Raw genomic sequence first — 22784 nt, 5'->3', positions numbered from 1 at the left:
TATCTTTCATGAACAGTGTGTAACATTTAATGTGACCAATTGCCAGAATGACATGCGTAACAATTCTTAATTAATTTCTAATGGCAATTAAATATTGTTTAGAAAAGGCCACTTCAATCTAAAGTTTAAAATGTCCTCCTCCTCTGCAGTCTGCCCAGGTGTGCCACCTTTCTGTCAGAGCCCAGAAGCAGAAGCCGTTTGCATTAAAAAAACCTAGCATTGGTCTTGAGATCTTGAGATTGGTACCAATACTTTTAGGCCATGTTAACTGCGCTCTTTACTGCATCTGAAAGTACCGTGCCAAACCTATTAGCTTCAAGTTCAGCAAGCAGGAACATGTAAACCAGACCGAAACCTACTTCAACCACTACTGCTCCGCTACACCAAGCACCTCACCCCAGACTAATGCACAGTCAAAAGAGTGATTACTGCGCTGCATTATGCAACATATGACAAAGGAAGGGCAGAGAACAAGAGAAGAGGGATGAATCAGGGAAGCCAAGCCTTTCCTAACCTGCATAACTTAGCCTCACCTGCTCAGCATTGTTTGCCAGAGGACAGTCAGCGAGGGAAAGTAAGTGTAGGACAAAAACCAACTGTAAAAAAATCACATGTGTTCAATTGACTGTGAATGTGCCAGACATTGAAGGATGTGTCAGCTCACCTGCCTCAAGTTACACTGTTGAAATGAATCACTATAAAGCCAATCACGCCTCATGCAACACTTTTTCCCGTTTCCTTGTAGGAAAAAGGGTTTGCTTGAATAGACAAACACAGGTAGTTACTGGCTTCCTCCTTTGATCTTAACATTACAGCAAAATGTAACCTTCTTCCCAATAAAGACATGTCCAATGATAAATGAGTCAGGCTGTCGTTTCAGTGTTATGTTTATTACCATAACAACACACACAGTACAGAAAAAAACATAAATTCACAGGTAGATATGGTAGATAAATAGTGAAATGTTATTAAAATACATTTCTTCACATTATACTTTGAGTTAACAGCCGGGCGACCAAGTAAAGCTCGGTTGAATTAAGGCCACTGTGGTCTGATATGGTTTGCTGGAATTCACAGCCATTTTTGCAGGTGCAGTTGCGATATACTTCAAAGCTGACTCCAGTGTTATTGTATATACCTTATGATGGAGAAACACACATCTGGTGGAATTTTGTGCTGACTTGTCCAAATAAAGGAGGCGGTAAAACTTCTCCAATTCATCTGGTGATTAAAACACCCCTTTTAGCTTTGTCCTTCTAGATAGAAATGTTTGGAAAGCCAGCATCGTTAATTGGTACGGAAAAAAAACAATTATCATTAATCATTTAATCAGTCGAATGGGGTGGGGTAAAAAAAGAAGGAAATTGTAAAGCTGTCTCCTACGAAGAATGTCAATGTAAAGTCCAACACCCTTTGAAAACGTCCCCCAGTACCCGACCTTCATGTACTGTCTGGAGACATGTTTCTTCATATGACCTACGGTATTTACATCATCATGACCTGTCTCTGCACCTTCACATTCTTTAGTCTTTAAATCAGCTTTTCTGACTTCGATACACATGGTTTTAAACCTCGCAGCAGACTTCACCACAGTTTAGAGCAAGGCAGAGTGGAGTTATATTCAGGTTAAAAAAGTACTGGTAATAAAACAGTTGCTAAGTTCTGTAGTACAAACCAAAAACATTGTTTAATATACAAGAACTTGGCACACTTTTCATGTAATTAGAGGCTCTGTTCATATCGTGGAACAAACGAGAGGACAGGAAGTGATCGTGCTTCTCATTGCTCAAGAACAACGATGTCGGCCACCCCGTGCACCTGTGTGAGCTGCTTGCAGTCGAGGGACGCCACCAGCTTCCTGGGTCCAGACAAGGTGGGGGTGAAGTGCTCAGTCAGTGTCACTGTCGAGTGGCCGCCCACATCGCTGAGAAGGGGAAAAAGACGAGTGGCATATTAGTCATGTGTGTGTGTTTGAAAGAAAAAAAGGACATTAAAAAGGGAGAGAGATGTTGCACGTTCTTACCCGACAGGCACTTCGTGGCCCTCCTGCAGACCCAGGCCCTCCACTCTGAAAATCACTCCCATCAGAGTACGTGGCAGAGGGTTGGTAAAAGTGATCTTGGCTGCCATCTCCTTGCCAACAAAAGCATCTCCCAAAGGCTGTCGGAGGGCAATTCAAGATTAGTCAGTGGTGAACAAAACCTTTTCCTGTCATATTTCTCGTTGTAGCGATAGTCCTGAAGATACACAGCGTACAACAAACACGTACCGTGACGTTGAGGTCGGGCGTACGGAGGCGGAAGGTGGTCTGGTGGGCTAATACTTGCTGGGTCTCATTGACTCTCCCAGACAGGGTCAGCATCAGAGCCGCCTGATCCACCAGCTGGTTTTGGTACTGTTGGTAGGGCAGCATCCACTCAATGGTCTTCTCTGTATGTTAAGGAACAGAAAGGGGGAATAGGTAAGTTTAGCTAAGGATAAAGACTATAAACAGAGGACCTGCTTGCTTGGCTCTGTAAAGGGATTCCTAAAAAAACAACCCTACCGGCACCTTTCATTCTTACATGATCATCTTATCTTACTATTTTTTTTAGATGTACAGCTGCTTATTAGCAAAGCGGGAATACTGCATTCTGTTTCTGAAATAAGAGCATGGTTCCCTAACAAATGAGTAAAACATTCATATTCATTATTGGGCTAATATTAACAAAAACCGACACAGACACTAGGATATCATTATACAACAATGTTGTAATGTTGATGTCAAAAGCGTGTAAACATAAATTAACTCTTATGGCAAAGTTGGAGAATAGCTGCTTCAGAATAATATAGTTACAGAGTCCCAGATCAGAAGCTAAATGGCGGTGCTCGAGCACTATGAGCTTTAAGTGCCCCTATGAGGCGTGATGAGAGCTCGGGACGCAGGGAAATAAAAATAAAAGGCAGCAGCTTGGAGTGGAAAGCTTACCTTCATTGGGCAAGAGGTCCACAGGTGTCTGCTCCTTCCTGATAGTGTCCTTCAGCACACCGGTGTAGTACATGACAGCCACCTGGCTGTGCAGAGTGGTCCGACGAGGCTGCGAACTCAGGTTCTTCACCACGATGCTCAGGTGGGCGTCGGCGCCCATCGTGGGCCCCTCGCCTTCCATCCTCACCTCGACGCTCACATCCTCCGCTTTTGCCGCGCCGTAGACCTCAGGCTTGCTGCCATAGCGACTGGCAGTCTCCACGGCGATGCGTTCCTCTTCCGAATCTGGTAGAGTAGGAGGAGAATGTGAGTGGACCTCATTCTGTGATTTACTGACGCATACAAGAGAGATGACACACAGACCTTCAAACTAAGCAAACAAGACACACATCTTTTAATAACTTGTAGTGCAGGTCAACGGTTGAGAGGAATGTGCAGTGAAATGAGCTATGCAGCCAGTATTACATCAGTGCATTTGAAGAGTGATCCAAGTTGTGTGGAAATAACGGTTCTGAAACATTAATATTGGGTCCAAATGCGATTAGCAAAGTAGGGTATGCTGGCTAGTACCTTCTTTGTGTTTGTACAGGTGTGTGATGTCGGCCCGCTTCTCGGAGCCCACGGCTTTAGTGCTGATGCAGTGGCCCACAGCTTTCTTCTCACTGTGGATCTGGCTGAAAGTGCCGTCCAGGTTCCTCTGCCAGAAGATCTTATCGCTGTTGACCTGTTGTAAGTAACAACAAGTAGTAAGAGCAGTTTGCCTTTCATACCGATGATGAAGTTGATCCAAAGTGCACATCACTCTTATTCAATATTATTATTTGCTTTGAATATGTGGCTTGGGGAAAAATTCCTTCGTGTTTACTTTGCTGTGAATAACTATAATAATTAAATAATTCTAAATCTATAAATCTATTCGAAGCTGCTGGAGAAGATGTCTGCTGGGTTATAATCCAAGGGACAGAATTATAGCCTGATACATAACTAAAGTCCACTATTTGAGATTATCCATGCCTGCAATGTATTTCAACCACAGTCCCTTTACTTTGGTAATCATTATCACCCTACAGAGAACGCCCACACGCCACTCACCTCAGCAAACACAAATGGCGTGTCGTTTTTGAGGTAGACCTGGCCAGAGCGGATGGCGTTGAGGGAGGCAGGGCCGCAGCAGAAGGTGCCCTGGCTGGTTTCCTGGGGAGTAGAGTCGACTGCCTGCCATCCTCCAAAACCAGGGGGCAGGTCTGCTCTCGCCATCCAGCAGTCATTCCACACGTGGAAGTTCCTAGATGGGATTAAATTGTGTTTGTTTGAGGCGTCATTGAAACGAATAACTTGAATTTCTGAAAAACACGCTTCCTGTTGGCAAGAGGTGGATAGCTTAGCATAACGGTGGACGTAAATAGGGACTAACTGAAGGCTTCTGTCCATTCTTTTACTCTTCAGTTTTGTGTTAGATGCAAATTTGGTTGGCTGTAGAGATGATGGTGGCCAAGTGATCGGGTTAGCTAAGATAACTGTCTCCTGGCATAGCTTCATGACTAGTAAAAGCTAGTCTGAAAAAATCTAAACATAAGAGTGGCATCAATCTCATCCAACTTTCAGCATGAAACAAACACAAATATTTCTCCAAAATGCTATTTTCTAAATTCGACATGCTATGTTAATGCTCAGGATCCTGTGCATTGCATATTTTAGGCACAGCAGTCTGAAGGGTGATACAAATAATTGGACAAGCATGACCTCTGAGGTCAGTCAGAGAGGGCTGCTTATGGAGCAGATCTAAATATATGGCACATATGGCCCATGCTATGCATTTATCCGGGGAAATTTTTCTCAAGCATGGTGTCTTAAAGTTACACATCTTACCAGACAGAGTCACTGTTGAGGTAGTGGATCGGCTCCATATTCTCGTCAAAATACACATCTGTGGTGAGGGATACGTCAGTATCATGAGCGGACTGGAAGTTGGTCACACTGCGGGAGGGTATGCCCAGACACCGCAGCACTGGTAACAAAGACAGAAGCAAATTCATTACAACTCAACTTACCAGGTCATTTGACGATTGAATTGTGTTTGCAGATACTAGGGTCAAGGGTCATCAATTCAGACATCTACACTATGATGGCATTTGCTTGGTTGCAAGGGACTTTATTATCCTGGCTGACTGAAAGTAACACATGTGGCCCATCGGTGACAAAATTAGGAGGTATGACAGGAATGCAAAGGCATGATTTTTAGAGTGTTGATGGGCTATGTTCAGCTGTAACTACCATGGGAGGGACCACGCCCGCACATGAAATAAAGGAAGTATTCTCTTAGAGAGTAGAAGGAACTGATTAATAGAATTCACGTGTCTACTGGGAAACTTGAACTCTCACACATGACATCACACATGCTCTCTGTTTCATTTTCCCTCATGCTCACCCGTTGTGGTGATCCCAGAGAAGACCCAGCACTGTCCATATGACACAGGGGTTCCATTGGATGAGTGGTACTTCCTCAGGATTTCCACGCTGCTGCTCCACGCCGAAGGAGGGACCCCATCAGAGTAATTCCCAGACCAGTTCCCCACCAGAACCCCAAAGTCGTCCTGAGCGTTTATCTGAAAAGATGATGTTGACACAGAAGTCAACAAATGGCTGCTCTCATTTACATTAGTAAATTTAAACAACAATTCATTGGGGGATTCATAGTTACTAATAAAGACACCAAGGTCATGTCCATGGGCATTACACCTGGAAATGTGTAAGCTAAGGTTAGCTGCAATTTATAATTCAAACAAATGGGTAGTATTTAATACTTAAAAGTATTTGTTTTGTTTTACCTACCATTTAAATTTACCATTTATTTGTGGCAGTGTTTTTATGTTTGGAAACTAAATTCACAGAAATACAATTGGCAAGGAGACTGAATAGAAAAAATGTGAGTCTTGGGGGACTTGGACTCAGTATTTCTGCAGTCATAGTGTGGTATGTAAATCGAAACTCACCATCGCAGAGATGACTCTAACCACATTGACCGGATCCCCTCGGCCAGACGGCGGCATGTCACTCTTCTCCAGGATAAACAGACATGCTTCCAGGATTCCCTCATTAAACTTAAGGCAAAAAAAGACTTATAAATCAAATTATAAAAGAGAATTAGTTCATTCAAATGGGAATTTTGATCATAGTATGGGAAACAATTTAATTAGATGTCTTATTAAAAAAGGAATTAGCTAGCTAGAATAATTGAGAAATAATATAAGTTCCAGAGAAGATCTGCAGCTTCTAACAGCCCCCATGACTAACACGACCAGGAAAATGACAATTTGACAGAGATGGTAGATGTTTGAACACATACTAATCATAACAAAAATGTGCAAATGAATTAACCTCTGCGGTGCCAAAGACAATGATGTCATGTGCATTTAAGATCCTTTTTTAATTACTTTTGAGTCACAAACTTTTCTTGACTGCGCCTACCTGGCCAAAGTTCCATGTGCGGGCGCCTATTTGTTTCTCTGTGCCGTAGTAAATCCTCCCGGTGTCATTCAGCACATACTCCTTTAACTCCTCCTCATTATCCAAGAACACTGCATCCTCTGGAGAGACATGATGACAATTTGCCGTTATACTATCGACTGTCATTCTACATTGTGTACACTTTGACACACAACTTTAGTTGATCCTTAACCTTTAATCGGAAAAAAACAGTAAACAAGTTTTATCTAGGGTTTTTATCTAAGGACATGTTCCAGCCAAGATAGTGGCCTCCTCCCCGCCTGCAAAGGTCCACGCTTTAATCACCTCTTCAGTGACCAAACCCCTCAAGAATGTGATTTCTTTTTTCACAAATTCTGTGAGAGAATCCCAGAGGCCAGGAAGTGGTCAGGAAACACAATGAGCCCACGGACCTTGCAGTGGGGCCCAGGCTCATTTGTGGGAAACGGTCTGTTTTGAGTGACATCAGGTCGACCGACTTGGGCGTGCACGACTTCACAAAACAGTCTCTTTGTTTTTCCAAAGCTTTTTATCTCTCGCCGTGATTACCACTGGGTGGGAAAGACATACAAACTAAAGGAAAGGGAAAGCAGTAAAAGAATAAAAAGCGTATTCAAGATGGACATGAGTAAAATCAAATGGAAGGAAGATGTTAAACAAAGTCATGAGGGACAAACCAGGGGGGGGAGCTATGCTCGGGAGGCAGAGGGGGGGGGGGCAGTGGAGCGTAACCGTCTCTCTTGGGAGTTTAAGGTGAAAAGAGAGGTGGGGGCGGACAGCATCTGGCAGCTGTGATCACTTTGCTTTTCGTTTCTTTTTACTGATTATTTCTACAATATAAGGTGAAACAGGCACACTTAGAGACACAGACACACAAACACACACACACAAGAATGTTAAGGAGGAGGAGCAGACCGACAACAGAGCAATGTTGCAATGGAGTGAGGATTTGGATGACAGAGAGCAGACGGGGTGTGGGACTGGGTGGGAGAGGCACATAAAGCTATGTGATACACATGGAGGCAGTTAAAGCCAGGGAGAGGAAAGGTTGTCAGCAGCTGCAGGATTACTGCGAGCTCCCCCCATGGCCTTTTTTTTTACAGTAATTGTAGGATTTTGGATTTTATGAGCGTGAGGTAGAGATTGGTCTCGGGAAGAACAGATTGAAAGAGGGAAGAGATTGGGCTCGCTGCCCAAAGCACACACAGCGTCATTTTTCATCAAATCCAGGTCTGCAAATATTTCCCCTCTTTGTCAAATACTTTGTGAAGGGAAACACAGCAAGCTGAGGTCAGCTAAATAAACAATGGACCTAGTTCACCAAAGGCTTTACTAACTGAATCAGAGGATAATAAACATGCGTAATAAGGTAAATGAGACAGACAGATTCATTGAAACATTTATTTGGAGTCGGACTATTACTTCCATATGTAAATATTGTTAAAAAAATATTCTAAAAAAATATATATTGTTAATATTGTTTAAAAAAAAGGCCCCGGTGCAAAGAGGACTGCGAATAAAACACAGGGGCTCTGGAGACCCTCCTCCAAGCGCTGCTGTGGCTCTGCAGGCAACAGTTTGCTCACACGTTGGCCGAATCTCACTCAGGAATCTGTCTGCGTTCTTTGTATATTCTGAGAACCACTCATCTGATCTCCTTCACTTCTTTGGAACAGCCGAGTGCCTTATGGACCACTGTGTCACATTTAGTTCACTTGCATACGCAACACGTTCAGCATTAATAAACTTTTAATATACACAGCACTCTGTCATCTGTCCCCCCGCCCGCCCCCATCCTAGGAGTAAGCAGTAAGATACAACACAGGGAACGATGTAATGGAACCATTCCGAAGGTGCACAGGACCAATTAACTTGGAATATGTCAGCCGTGTTTGCAGCGTGTAAACAAGGTTTAGATTTTAACATGTAAGTACGTCTTTTATCTATGTGCATTTATTGATAAATCAAAAAAATCTCAACAAGTGTTATACATGAGCTGAGGTTAAAAATTCCATCACCGATGGGGCCATCGACAGGCCTTTTTACCACTAACCCACGTTCCCAACGTGGTGCCTTAAATGCTAGCCAGTGAGTTGTGTAACTTACACTAGGTCAAGCCGTATCTTTTTGATGGACAGCAACACACTCATGGGTTGGTTTGGCCCTCCTTATTGCTACATTATATGAGGACCCTTCTGCCAGATTAAAAACAGAGTGGGCCAGTACTATCTGTAACATAGAAGTTGTGTTTTGAGGCCCTTTTCCTGGAAATTGAAAGTAAAACAGACTTTTCGAAGCTGCACTGCCTCAATCCCAATAGTAAGCCGGAATGATATTTAACTCCTGACATTGTGCTACGCAACACCATCTGTGTTTTCTTTCTACATATTCTCCTCTTATCAACTACGACTCCTCTCCTTTCGCTCCCCTGTCACATTCCTTCCCTCGATCTGCTCCCTCGCTCACGCCCGCTGCCAATCTTACCCTCACACCAAGGGTTGAAGAGCAAAGTGATGTTCTTGTTGGGGTCGTGGATAGTCGCCGCCTCGTCCTTCGACGTGCTGGTTGTCACCGTGAGCCCGTACAGGCCGATCACGGCGGTGGCCGGCGAGTTGACGGACAGCTTGATCTTGTTGCCGCTCTGCTCTACAATCTTGGCCTCCCATCGCTCGTCCTCCAGGTGATCCACCAGCCGGATGATGACATGGGTGCCTTTGGACACCAAGGGCAGGGGACCTGCAACAGACATTTAGATTTGAATAGAAAAAGGAAACACTTGAATTGAATTTCCATGAACAAAGGCCTGTGGTGCTGTACAATATGGTTGTTGGACATAACATGTCAGAGCTCACTTCTTTAGGTGATATAAAAGTGTTAGAATAACTTATCTGGGAAAGGCCGGGCCAGCCGGTTTGCCTTCTTCTTTTAGGGTTTATGCGTAGCTAAACTAAAGGTCCTGTGGGAGCTTTGCGTGTAACAGAGAAATGTGCAAGTGGGGTGAATCTTCTTATCCAACCCTTGGTAAGAACCCGAAAAAGTGTGTTTCCCAAAATGTTCAGATTGAAGTGATCTGCATGCAACAGATTTGCTGTCAACTACAAGATGGATTAAATATTTATAGATAACATTTCATATGAACTATTATTTTGAATTTTGAATATGCCAGAGGGAACAAATGAGTGCATTTGGGAAATCGCATTTCTATACATTTGAAATGAAGTGAGTGAATTGAATTGAGTGCTTTCCTCTGAACTACTTGCTTGGTGGCCCCCTGTTGAGCTTTAGCTGCCATTTGCTTAAGCAAATATGAAGTTTATCGAGAAGCCATTGTTCCCCATTCAGCCAGGACTTCCTTTCTCATCTCTCAGGACATGTTTAAAAGGAAATCAATGAAAAACACTCGGCTGGATCGACCTCACCTTTTTTTGAAAATTGACTTCATTCAGCTTCCTAATTGAACAAAATGAGTCTTTTCACAGCAAATGTGACGCTGAAAGCGAAGGTGAAGAGGGCCTGTTGAATGTGGAGGCTTGGATAGTTATGTGTGCTGCTTCTGTTTCTCCTCCATGTACGTAACTAAGCAGCATGTGATGGCAAATCACCGCTCTGTGGTGAGCGCGCAGTGGGTTGTGGTAGTGTGAGGCCTGTAAATACCAGGGCGACGTGTCCGGTGTCCTGCGCTCCAGAAGCTGTAAACACTGTGAGCTACAGTTGAATTGCTGCTCGATTTAAGTGCGGTGCATTTGGACCACATTTCCCACGCTTTGTTTTGAGCCAATCCACTCATTGGTATGCACTTCACACGGGCTTGTAGCAACTACTGGTTAAAGGGGCACTCGCTAGCCCTACTCAATAAGAGTACCACTCAAAACAGTATAATGTCTTCTGTGACATGCAATATCATTGGCATAGACAATCCTCTTCAGTGTTCTATTTCAACTATTTATCTGATCAATTTAGCTATTTATTTTATATTTTGGTTTGATATAAACCATGTATTTCAACTGTTTATTTGTTATTTCCAACACTCTGTTTAAATTTCTAATCTAACTGACTGACTCACGATGGAGATTATTATTTTTCTATTTTTTTCATTGAGGTTCAATCTGAAATACACCTCGGAGTAAAAGTCGACTGGTCCAGAGGATCTTCTTTAATTTATGTATCATGGATTGGGCTTTTAAACAGACAGTTGGGGTTTGAGTTTGAAAAAAGGGGGGATTTACCAGGCTTGGAGGATCGTACTAAATGCTTGTGTTACATCATGGGAATTGCAGGATCAAATCTTTGAAGCTTTCTACTAGAAACTACAGTCAGGATCACTTGACCATAGCTTCTTAAATTGTGTTCATCCTCTGGAAATCTGTCTGTTCGGATTCCCACAAAGTAATGACAGTACAATGCTAAATTGCAATTGTAAATTGGGTGGCTGTGCTTTTTAACTCTTCAACCCTCCACTGCCCCCCCTGCTGCTGCTCACCTAAATATTGTACCCAACTCTCAAACTAGACTGCTATTGCTTATCATCATGTTGATTATAATTCTTAAGCATATAAATCACAGCTTCTGTTAAAAGGTATGATGACAAACACAGAGACACCGCCCCTTACATACCTGTTTTGAGCTCCAGATGCAAATTGTCATCTTCAGCGTTGAAGGGCCTGTCGAGCTCCATCTCTATCTGGAATGTCTGTCCTCTGCGGATGATCAGCTCGTCCCCCTGATACAAGTCGGTGTGGTGCTCCTGTCTGTTCAGGCCCGTCTTTGAGCTCAACAGGTCCACCGAACTCACCAAAAGTTTTTTTCCTGAGAGAGGAAGGTTAAACATGAAACTAAAGTGACTACGACTGAAGCGTCAAAATGATTTGTGCAACATTCAAAAATAGTCACGTTTAACTTAACCGAGCCCTTCAGCTTTATTACCACAACGTACACTTAATGTCTGTGGCATTACCTCCCATTTCCTTTGCATCTCCATTTTCAGGCTTCGGCTTCGTGGGCTCCGGGGCCGGTGGTTTGACAAATTCCACCTTATCTGTAAGATCATAGGTGTTGCTGTTCTGGCGCTTACAGCAACACAAACACGTCTTCCTGAACCACTGGCGACAGCCGCCCTCCTGTTTCTTCTCCTCCTGTTTCTGAATGGTGAGCTCCACCCTGACGGGTGGGGCTGCTCCGGGGAAACGCCCAACCTCCCGAGTGCTTCTTACGGACAACCGCTCTCCTGGCATTCTGGGGGACATTTCAGAAAAGAAAAACGATTTCAACTTCAGGAATAAAATTGCAGATTGTTATAATAATAAAAAGTCAACACATTGTTAGGGTACACAAATGAAAAGACCTCCTGAAGTGAAGCGTTAAAGTAAAATTTAGAACATCTAAATGGACATTTTGTGAGAGTAATTTTTGTATAGCCAGATCTCCTTTGGGATCGATTGGGCCTGCACTAGTGATTTCCATCAATGCAGATACTTTGGGTTTTATTTGACCACGTTTTGGAATGTTTGCCTCTGAATTATTTCAAGACCAAGCTATAAATTGTCAGCGTTATAAGCCAAATTACGTTGATTTGATTGCATTGTGTTGAAAGCAAATATCTCACATGTATCTCAAGGATTGTCAAATCCAAATCCCCAGAGCCCCCAAGCTCAACAGCATTAGACCCCAGACTGAAAGACATATGGTTGGTACTGTAGAGGTCATTGGCAGTGTGCTGCAGAACTTTTCATTCCACCAAGGTTTTGTTCTGCTTTTATTTCCCCATCACAAAAACAGCAAATGCACTCTCTGCTCTTACTTTTTCCCCACAATTACCACATTCCGGTCTTGCACTCTCCGCGACCGTCAAGCTTTTTCAAAGCAACTCGGGGGCCGTCGGGTCTTTCGTCCTTGTCAGCTACGCTCTCAACAAACAGACCTCCTGTAAGCAGCTGGATTCCATCAACCGCACCTCAGCTGTTTTACGAAATAATGTAGTTTGTGTGTGTATCTCTGTGTTTGCACATGCACTGCAGATGTCCAGCACTGTGCATTATATGAACATTTATCACACTGTCACATCCCCACCCTTATACGGCGCACCAATAATCGCAACGGAATTAGATCATTTGTTACATTGACGATAAGTCGGTCCTTCCTGCACATCCTCAGACTTTGGGTGTACGGCTGCACATTCACCTAATGTCAACATCACGAAAGTGAAAACGAAATGTGTTCACGCGAACAAAAGGAGGAGGGGACAGTGGACTTTCCATCTTATACCATAATTTCCTTCCATTTTCTCTTCATCTGTAACTTCCCCACCGTAACATAATAGCCACACAGAGCTGAGGCGCTGCAGTAACATTAGAGCATCTTAGGCGTTTTATGAGCTCTTGTGAAACACTCATAAACTGCAATGATTTGCAGTAATGTACATAGTCCTATGTAGACGTGAATTAAAGATGTTGGGTTTATAGCCCCCTTTCCCAGTCCCATTATTTAATCCTAGTAGGACGAGGTCATGACCAACCCTATAATGCCCCTTATTTGTAAGTACCCTTGCTCCTGGGTTGGTTAGGAAAAAGAGTGTGCATTTTCACGAGTGGCACAAACAGTAACAGGATCTCTGTCTTTAGCCATAATCACTTTTACCATCCAACCAAATGAAATAATGGATTGGACTCACCCGGCCCACTAGCTAGCCAGATAGCAAATCAAAGCTAACTTTGGTTGACTTCTTTAAGGTTTGCGGCTAATTTAAAAATGAGACTTGTCCAAAAGTGTCTTAAATACATGCTTGATGGCTACTCGCATGACATCACGCTAAGAGACTGCAGCTTAATCGAACCAACGTGGGACATTCTGTTCAGTTCCAGTCCCGTACAATGATTCTTTAAAACAAAGTGTAACCGTGAATAGCAAAGTAGGAAGCCTCTTGGCTTTAGAAGTAAGACTGGGCTACTATTGAGTGCAATTAGAGCTGGGCAGGCAAACATGCGTACGGATATAACTAGACAATCACAGTTGGTGTAGGAGCCACGAAGGTGATTATTATATATGTTCTGTCTAATATAAAATGATAGTGGATATGAGTTTAATGGTGTATATTTGGGACACTTGGGTTGTTATATTTGTTGGGTTTGTTAATTGCATATGACCGTAATTGGGGGCGGTAACTTTTGGACTGATTATAATAGCAGGCACAGACGGAAGTAGCGAGGGAGGAAAGAGAGGGTGAGTGACGGGGACGCCGTATTTTTGTTGATCGCTATCGCTATCGCTAACGCTTGTTGAACGCTATTGACATTGTTGCTTGCTGCTGCTGCGCCGCTGTTTGCTACGCTGCTACAGTTGTGATTTTTCTTTTACGTTGAGCACGTTATGCATATGTTGGACTAATACTTCAATAAACCTGTCAAAACGCATCATTGGATCGGAGCGGAATTTTTCTTTGGTACAGCGCGTCACAATCCGCTACACCCATCACTTAGCCTCTCAGCGACTGTTTATTTGAAGACAGGTCGCTACATTTTGTCAACAAAAACTACACGGCATTAGGAAGCAATTGCGGACGTTGAAAGGACCATCGGAGATAAAGGACGGCACTAACTTTCAATCCGGAGGAAGCACTCATGTGTGTTCATGTGCGTTAAGCTGTATATATTGGAAGGTATGCGGCGCATATGCTGTTGTTCGTCTATTGGGGACGTTATTGGATTGAACACCGTTTGAGTTGGTCGTACCGATTGCTGGCATTGATTGTGCGGATTCGGTGCTGTATATCTCCATACGGTCAGATGATGAATCTCCGCTTCATCTCTTTGGAAATTGCCGCTGCTATGCTAATGTGCGTGACGTTTCCGGATCTGTGGAAGTGTTTGGATGCACTGTAGCCGACCTCAATGCTACACTGAAACCCCGCTTTGGCTCTTTGAGATTGCTGTTGCTCTGCTATTGTACATGACGTGTTTGTACATGTTTGAATGTTGAAGTGGATGCACATTTATTGAGAAGTAACTGAAAAATAAAATGAGTCAAAAGGTTGGTTCTAGTTCTGAAATGGAGAAGGAGAAAAGGCAATCTAAGCCCACAGCAAAGGCTTTGGCAAACAAAATCGAAACGCTTCAAAATGAAAGGAGAAAGAGTGTGGATAAAATTAAAGGGTTCATACAACAAATTAAAACATTCCTGAAAAATAAGGAAAATGTTTCACAAGTACAATCTCTGTTGGAGAGTGTAATTGATCAGTGTGGAAAGGCCACCAAGTCACATGACCTGCTGATTCCTTTACTCCCTGAAGAGCAACAGAAGATCCAAAGTGAATGGTTTTCGGACATCGTGACCTATAACAACACATTTCAAAAACGTGTTAACCAATGGTTGATTGAGCCAGATGAATTGCTTGAGTTACATGAGCAAACTGATTATGGTGAAATGAAGGAACAGGAGTTGCCTCCAAAACCTGATGAAACTCAGCAACTGGCTGCCTTGATTGTTGATGCAGACGAGCTGCAAGATTATGTAAAACCAAATGACAGTGTGTCAAATGTGGGAAGCAGAGTGTCCAAATCACAAAGTTCTGCCACAGGAAGAGAGTCTGTTGATTCCAGGATTTCTTCTGCACGTCTCAAAACAGAGGCTGATTTGGCAGCTTTAAGGACAAGACAAAGATTATTAAAAAATAAACATGAATTGGAAGAGGAGGAGGAGCGGCTACGTAAAAGGAAGGAACAACTTAAGTTGGATGAAGAAATTGCAGCAAACATGGCAAGACTGGATGTGCTAAAGTCTGGGAGCATCTTGAGTGAGAGAACCTCAATATCGAAGCGCTCTGATGGAATGAACTCCTATCTGGTAAGAGAACAAAAACTGATCCTCAATGCTAAAGCAACGCCATTTGTACCACAAAGGTCAGATGAAATCAACTATGCTTACCTGGATGCAAGAACAAGACCTAATGAGAGAAATCCATCTCAGGTAATTAATTCACATGGACCCAATCTACATGCAGTGAATCACAGTACTCTAGAAGGGATGCAAGATGGAAATGCTTTAAACACTGGTCCAAATGAAGATCAAAACAATATGTTTGACATTATGAGGAAACAAAATGAAATAACATCACTGTTGGTGCAACAGCAGTGCCTTTCATCTATGCCTAAGAGGGAGATACCAATCTTTGATGGTGATCCATTAAAATATCATGCATTTGTGAAGGCTTTCGAGAACAGTGTTGAGAGGAACACTACAAATCACAGTGACAGACTGTATTTCTTGGAACAGCACACAAGGGGTCACCCTAGAGAACTGATCAGGAGTTGCCAGCATATGGAGCCGGAGAGAGGATATGCTAAAGCAAAAGCATTGTTAAAGAAGCAGTTTGGAAATGAGCAGAGAATTTCATACGCATACATGGAAAAGGCTCTTTCATGGCCGCCAATCAAGAATGAAGATGCAAAGGCTCTTTGCGATTATAGCCTTTTTCTCAGAGGTTGCTGTAACGTTATGGAAGAGGTGCAATATATGCATGAACTGGACATACCTGCTAACATGCTAACCATCATAAAAAAGTTGCCTTACAAATTTCGAGACAAATGGCGTTCTACAGCCTGTGAACTACAGGATAGACGCAGCCAGAGAGCCACATTCATTGACCTCACCATTTTCATAGAGAAACAAGTGCGGATTCTAACTGACCCAGTGTTTGGAAGCATACAGGACGCTCCATCACTGACAACTAATAGAGGAGTGAACAAGCTAAATTCACAAACTCGTTCTGGAATAAAGGGAACCAGCTTTGCCACCACTGTAGCTCCTGTGATAGCCAAGACTCAGCCAGAAACTAGCCGAAAGGAGTGTGTGGAGTTTGCGAGGAGCACATGCATCTGCTGTGGAAAAGGACATGCTTTGGATTTGTGTCCGCAGTTGGGGAAGAAGGCACACAAAGAGAAGATAGGCTTCTTAAGAGAGAAGGGTGTCTGTTTTGGCTGTTTGTGCGTTGGACACATGAGCAGAGTTTGCAGAAAGCGGATTTCCTGTGGAAGATGTGGTCTTAAACACCCAACTGTTCTTCACATTCCACAAAAAGACAAGGATCCGGACGAAGCTGAGAGAAAAGCAGAGGTGTCCGTCGACAGCGCCCTGATGTCAAGTGGGCTTACAGGGGCTGGTGATCACGATTGCAAACTTCCAATAGTTCCAGTGCAAGTTAAGTCCAAGAAGGGCAATACGATTGTCACCACCTATGCTTTCTTGGACCCAGGAAGTACGGCCGTGTTCTGCACAGAAGCACTAAGGGAAAAACTTAATGTTCCAGGAAAGAGGGTCCGTATTCTCCTACGGACGATGGGCCAAGAGAAAGTGGTGAGCAGTTACATTGTGCCAGGACTTGAAGTTGCCGGCTTGACTGGGGAGCATTTCTGTGAGCTGCCCAAGGCTTACACTCAAACACACCTGCCTGTTCACAAAAGAAACATACCAAAACAAAGTGACATCCAGAAATGGTCTTATTTGAAACCTGTTCACTTGCCTGAAATTAATGCTGGAATTGAGCTGTTGATTGGGACAAATGTCTCCAAAGCCTTGGAACCCTTGGAAGTGATTGGCAGTGTAGGAGATGGACCCTATGCAATCAGGACAATGCTGGGCTGGACAGTGAATGGGCCTCTGGATGAAGACTGTGGCAGTGAGCAGCCAGAGTTTACCGTGAACAGAGTGTCAGTTGTGACTTTAGATGAACAGCAGCAGTTTAAGACAGACTTCCCTGAGTGCAGCGTGGAGGAACAGCCTGCCATGTCGAGAGAGGCACAAAAGTTCATGGAGCTTATTACAAGTTCAGCAAAACCGGTCAAGGGCCATTATCAGATCAACCTGCCATTGAGGAATAAGGACGTTGGTATGCCAAAGAATAGAACGATCATTGAACAGCGTGCCTTATATCTGAAGAAGAGGCTTCAGAAGGATTCCTCATTTCATGCGGACTATAAAACCCGCATGGAAGATCTGCTCGTCAAAGGTTATGCAGAAAGCGTGCTTGAAGAGGATTTGGAACGTAATGGAAGGGTTTGGTACATCCCGCATCACAGGGTTTACCATCCTACGAAAAGGAAGATCAGGATTGGTTTTGACTATGATGCAGTGTCTTGCATGATCCACCACTCCAGCTCATGGATCCGTCTGAGAAAGTCTGTAGCCTGGATCTTGAGATTCAAAACTTTGCTCTTATCTTTCTGTCAGAAGAGGAAACAGTTGAATGTGGTTCTTGCAAACTCAGGATTGGATGAAGAACAGCAACGACGCTCATCAGAGAGGGATATGGAAATATTCAAGAGGTTGATTCGCTCAGTGCGTAAAGTCCTCAACTCCACCTTGAATGTGCAAAATTTGGATGAAGAAGGACTTCACACAGTTCTCTGTGAGGCGGAAGCTATTATCAATGGTCGACCGATAACGAAAGCTTCCATGGATCCTCATGACCTGGAAGCGTTGACACCTAATCACCTGCTGCTTTTGAAGGCATTACCATCTTTGCCACCAGGAATCTTCCAGGAAGCAGACATGTATGCACGCAGGAGGTGGAAGCAGGTCCAGTACATGTCAGACTTGTTCTGGAAGAGATGGGTTAAGGAGTACTTACCTCAGTTGCAGGAGCGGCAGAGATGGTCAGGAGCGAAGCGAAACCTTGTTCCTGGGGATCTGGTGCTTGTAGTGGACAGTGCAGTACCTCGTAACTCCTGGGTTGTAGGACGAGTCCTACAAACCTTTCCGGACCGAAGGGGCTTTGTGCGTCAGGTGCGTGTCAAGACTAAGAGTAGCAGCCTGATCCGGCCTATAACCAAGGTATGCCTGCTGCAGGAGGCCGATCCTCGAGGTGAGGCAGATGACAAGGCCTAGACTTCTGAATAGACCTATGACTTTACTTTGACGTTTGACTAATAGTGACTGTGGTGAACACAGATCACAGGGCTATGTGCTGGCAACCTCTGGCCCTAATGACTGACCTCTCACAAAATAAGGAAGACCGGAAGAAGAAAAAGAAGAAGAATGTAATGGAGCTATGTATTCTGTTTATTTTAATTATTTCATGACTCCTATTGTGTGTAATTATTAAATAGTAGTTTAATAATTAGGGGCTGGTGTGTAGGAGCCACGAAGGTGATTATTATATATGTTCTGTCTAATATAAAATGATAGTGGATATGAGTTTAATGGTGTATATTTGGGACACTTGGGTTGTTATATCTGTTGGGTTTGTTAATTGCATATGACCGTAATTGGGGGCGGTAACTTTTGGACTGATTATAATAGCAGGCACAGACGGAAGTAGCGAGGGAGGAAAGAGAGGGTGAGTGACGGGGACGCCGTATTTTTGTTGACAAAATGTAGCGACCTGTCTTCAAATAAACAGTCGCTGAGAGGCTAAGTGATGGGTGTAGCGGATTGTGACGCGCTGTACCAAAGAAAAATTCCGCTCCGATCCAATGATGCGTTTTGACAGGTTTATTGAAGTATTAGTCCAACATATGCATAACGTGCTCAACGTAAAAGAAAAATCACAACTGTAGCAGCGTAGCAAACAGCGGCGCAGCAGCAGCAAGCAACAATGTCAATAGCGTTCAACAAGCGTTAGCGATAGCGATAGCGATCAACAAAAATACGGCGTCCCCGTCACTCACCCTCTCTTTCCTCCCTCGCTACTTCCGTCTGTGCCTGCTATTATAATCAGTCCAAAAGTTACCGCCCCCAATTACGGTCATATGCAATTAACAAACCCAACAAATATAACAACCCAAGTGTCCCAAATATACACCATTAAACTCATATCCACTATCATTTTATATTAGACAGAACATATATAATAATCACCTTCGTGGCTCCTACAGTTGGCGTGGAGGTTTTACCAAATGGTCAATTGTACATCCACAGCTCTGTGTTTAGCATTCTGAAGGGTGACAAAGTGTCATGTGACCTAGGTTACGCTAGGCTGTTTGATAAGATAAGAAGCACATTCTTTGTTAAAGCTCTGTTGTCTATTGATCGCATAGTTAAATACTGGTAAGGGACAGGCAGATCAAACAGGTTCCGACAACTGGTTTGGGGGGGGGGGGGACAATGCTGTTAAATTATGTGATGCAGTTTAAAGCCTAAACAGCTGAGAGGATGGATGCCTCAAAGTATCGGATCCTCAGAGTGAAAGTGTAGAATGTGTGTGAATGGTTGTGGGTGTGTTGATCTTTGCGTGATATTGGGGCCGCCTCTGATTTTTCAACTCTTTGACCTCCCAGAGTTCATCTGCCTGTCAACATCCCCCTCCCTTCAGCTGTTTCAACATCCTCAAAATATTTGTCAAAAAACATCATCATAATTGTGGCATAAACAATGGGTTGGGTCAGCTGTATGTATTGCGACACATGACCTCCACACAAAGCTGAAGTCTCGCTCACTGAACCATTCTGGGCTGCCTTCGCTGCGTCTCAAGTGTGAGAGAAAAGAGACCCTCATGCATTGAAATGAAGTGAAATGTTTGCCAGAATTCTGAACAGTTTGGTTCCCAACGATTCTCCCTACACACTCAGGCACTTTGGTGAACTGTTTGAGTTGCTACAAATGTAATTGGCCAAATAGTACTGCAGTTTTGGGTTATTTTCAAATGAAACAACTAAACAAAAGCTTCTTCAGACTGGTTTGATGTGTCTCTGCACACTTTAATAAAGACAAGTTATCTCACAACTGCAGGTTAGGAGGGTTTATAATGGCCCAATTAGAACCATCCACTCAACCCCCTAAAACCCCAAACAGCCATTCCACCAGCCTAATTTCTGGCTACGCTCCCCTCACACTTTAATGCACACAATTTACATGGATTCATAATACAGCCGCCAGCCAAGCTTAAAAAACAAGTGTTTCTTCTTCATCTTTTGTCCCCTGCCTATCACGTACCACTTCCTGCTCTATTATGCCGTGCCCTCTGTCTCTGCAGCTCTGCACTTCTCCTCAGTCGGTTTGTGTTGGCATGCTGGCCCCTCTGGTATGCTGACTGGCCCCCAGAGATAAGCACTTTGAATTACAGACACTGTTTCCAAATAACAACGCTGCATTTGGCTGGGCAAGAATTTGTCTGGTGATGTATGAAATTAACAAATTGAGTTTTTTTAAAAGTCTTTAGATGTTGCGGAATACTAAAAGTCATCGTATGCAGAAAAATGAAGAAGAAATGGTCTAACTTCCATGCAGGGCACGGCCTGCAAGTCTCTAAGACAAAAAACACAAAGCTGTAGCTGGTTGACAGCAGCCAACAGCCTTTAGGGCATTAAAATACCTTCACTAATTGACTGTCATAGTGCTTCCTTTGTGTTGATCTAAGGATGACAGCAAAGCAACTTCCTGGAGATCGGGAGGATGGAAAGTGGTCTTCTCATAAACAGCTGGAAACCGATCAGGGGTATGATGGCGTGAGTTTTGTGGCAACTGAAGTTCACCAAGTTCATGACTAAACATCACATTTAGAGTTGAAATATGAGAAATACCAAGAATGTTCAAGAGAAACAGGTCGTAATTATAAACTGAGAAAACCAGATTTTTTTTCCCTTGTTGCTTAAATTTCCCTGATTGCCTGCATGGGAGGAACGTTCCTCCTTCTGCCTACAGGATCATCCTCAAAGGCTCCAGTGTAATAGAAACGCTATCTGTCTAAAATAGGAATCCGTTACGTCGTGCGCGTGAGAAATCCCCCCCCCCTGCCCCTTGGGGGAAATCTTACTTGATCTTTCGTGTTCTGCTGCGGATCCGCGGTGAATCCTCCTCTTCGTCCCGATTACACGGATCGTCTCAGCGGAAGAACTTTTGGACACGTTTCTTTAATCCGAAACCTTAATAATGTCTGTCCCGAAATGTAGAGACTTTTTAAAGTGACACGCGGACACGCCCCCCGCCCCGCCCCGCCCCGCACGGACTGAAGTTCCCAGGAGGTCCCGTTGTGCAGGGTGACACACACGAGAGAAAGAAAGTGTGTGACGCAAAGAGAAGTCTTATTCGACGGAATAATGTCTTCATGTGGGTGGTGAGTTGCCAAATCAAGCGGTAGTTCTGCCACGGCTCTTCAGTTCAGGTTGAAGACCCTCTTTAGGAGGTCCTTCGCGGTTCTGTTTGCAGAGAAATCCCGCAAATCCTAAATTCCCAGCATTTCAACTCAAACTCAAAAAGTCCGATTCAATATCATAAGAACATAATTAAATATGTGTTACTACCTACTTTATTTTGTTTCATTATCTTAAGAATCGTGATGAAATATTAATTCCACGTTGTAGTCCCAACAACCAATGACTGCAGAGCTTTGCAGTTTGGCATGAGACCACAATGACGTCATACAGTACGCGGTGATGGTTACCAGTAAAAAGGTGCGTCCAAACCTTTGACTATTACTACTGTATACACACTCGTTCCGTAACATTGGTGCTGTAGCTGTGACCAAAGAGCGTGCGTGGTGTGGGTGTTAGTCACTGGTGGGCATCTGGCCCTCCACGTGTGGCTCCTGTCATCATTGGTCGGTAATGCATGAATTGCATGGACTTGTAATGTATTACAGAGGAGTTTTACTGTTAACATTTAAGCTCAGACACATATAATTATGTTTCCTAATAGTCCTTTCATTTGAAATTGTCGGCTGATGAGTCATATCCAAAGAGCAGTTTTCAGGTTTGTTAATAGATAGGTGTGTTGTTTATATTGTTTAGCTTTATTGTTAGTACACAAAACGTTTTCTGCTATAGTGTCTGCAATTAAATTTAAAAGAAAACCTTTACGAAGAAGAAAAATAATTCATGTGATAGCCTTAAGGATTTTTTCATAGATTTCTTACAATCTTATAATAAAGCTGAATTGTAGCATTTCGCATGCATTACATTTTGCTATGGGAATTTTTATTTTGAAAAATGCAGACCATCTTCCAGTCTCATTGTTCATCTTGTTGGCTTGACCGGGGTGTGATAAATGACATGGACAACATTAGTGGGGTTTGCAGAGTAGTGGGCGTGAGAGGAAACAAAAGTGACCCGGGTTCCCTGAGTGTCTGAGCATAACAGATGGGATCGGGTCCTGGCTCTATAACTGTACGTGGGAACGCAGCAGACCACAGGAAGCTTGTGGGAGAAATTGTTTTTATGCTTGGTAAATTCTTTCTGAAAATAAATGGCTGTTACTTAATGTGACAATGTCCGGACCATTACAGTGTGGACAATGTCTGAGCACCCTGTTCTACAAACATAGAGTACACCAGCTTTGCTCCTCAGTTAAGGAGTGCCAGTCAGAATATTTTCGCCATGTGCTGTATCGACGCGTCTCTGTTAAATAA

At 43.5% G+C, this 22784-nt stretch overlaps 1 protein-coding gene across 1 annotated transcript; it reads right to left on the bottom strand.

Annotated features, from left to right (window-relative positions):
• Positions 1 to 552: 552 nt before the first annotated feature.
• On the bottom strand, positions 553 to 21344 carry tgm1l1 (transglutaminase 1 like 1). Its single transcript, XM_037458613.2, has 14 exons — positions 21195 to 21344; positions 11409 to 11686; positions 11069 to 11260; positions 8939 to 9190; positions 6437 to 6555; positions 5962 to 6069; positions 5397 to 5574; positions 4838 to 4976; positions 4061 to 4253; positions 3539 to 3692; positions 2969 to 3253; positions 2270 to 2430; positions 2024 to 2160; positions 553 to 1924 (listed from the first exon to the last, which is right to left on the bottom strand). The coding sequence occupies exons 2-14, from the start codon at positions 11683 to 11685 to the stop codon at positions 1780 to 1782; spliced, it is 2340 nt and encodes a 779-aa protein (XP_037314510.2). The 5' UTR covers position 11686; positions 21195 to 21344; the 3' UTR covers positions 553 to 1779.
• Between the last annotated feature and the right edge of the window lie 1440 nt (positions 21345 to 22784).

The sequence above is a fragment of the Pungitius pungitius genome, chromosome 15 (genome assembly GCF_949316345.1).
Source record: "Pungitius pungitius chromosome 15, fPunPun2.1, whole genome shotgun sequence".
NCBI classification, from domain to species: domain Eukaryota; kingdom Metazoa; phylum Chordata; class Actinopteri; order Perciformes; family Gasterosteidae; genus Pungitius; species Pungitius pungitius.
The sequence above is the reverse complement of the archived record's forward strand: the minus strand, read 5'-3'. Positions and strand labels throughout refer to the sequence as shown.

What these genes read in the sequence shown, in the direction of transcription:
- tgm1l1 (XM_037458613.2), bottom strand. Translation starts at nt 11,685, where the DNA reads ATGCCAGGAGAGCGGTTGTCCGTAAGAAGCACTCGGGAGGTTGGGCGT. An exon ending in CGCCATTTGTGTTTGCTGAG is followed by an intron (nt 3,693 to 4,060) that starts GTGAGTGGCGTG and finishes TACTTACAACAG; the next exon opens with GTCAACAGCGATAAGATCTT. An exon ending in CCTGTACAAACACAAAGAAG is followed by an intron (nt 3,254 to 3,538) that starts GTACTAGCCAGC and finishes CTACTCTACCAG; the next exon opens with ATTCGGAAGAGGAACGCATC.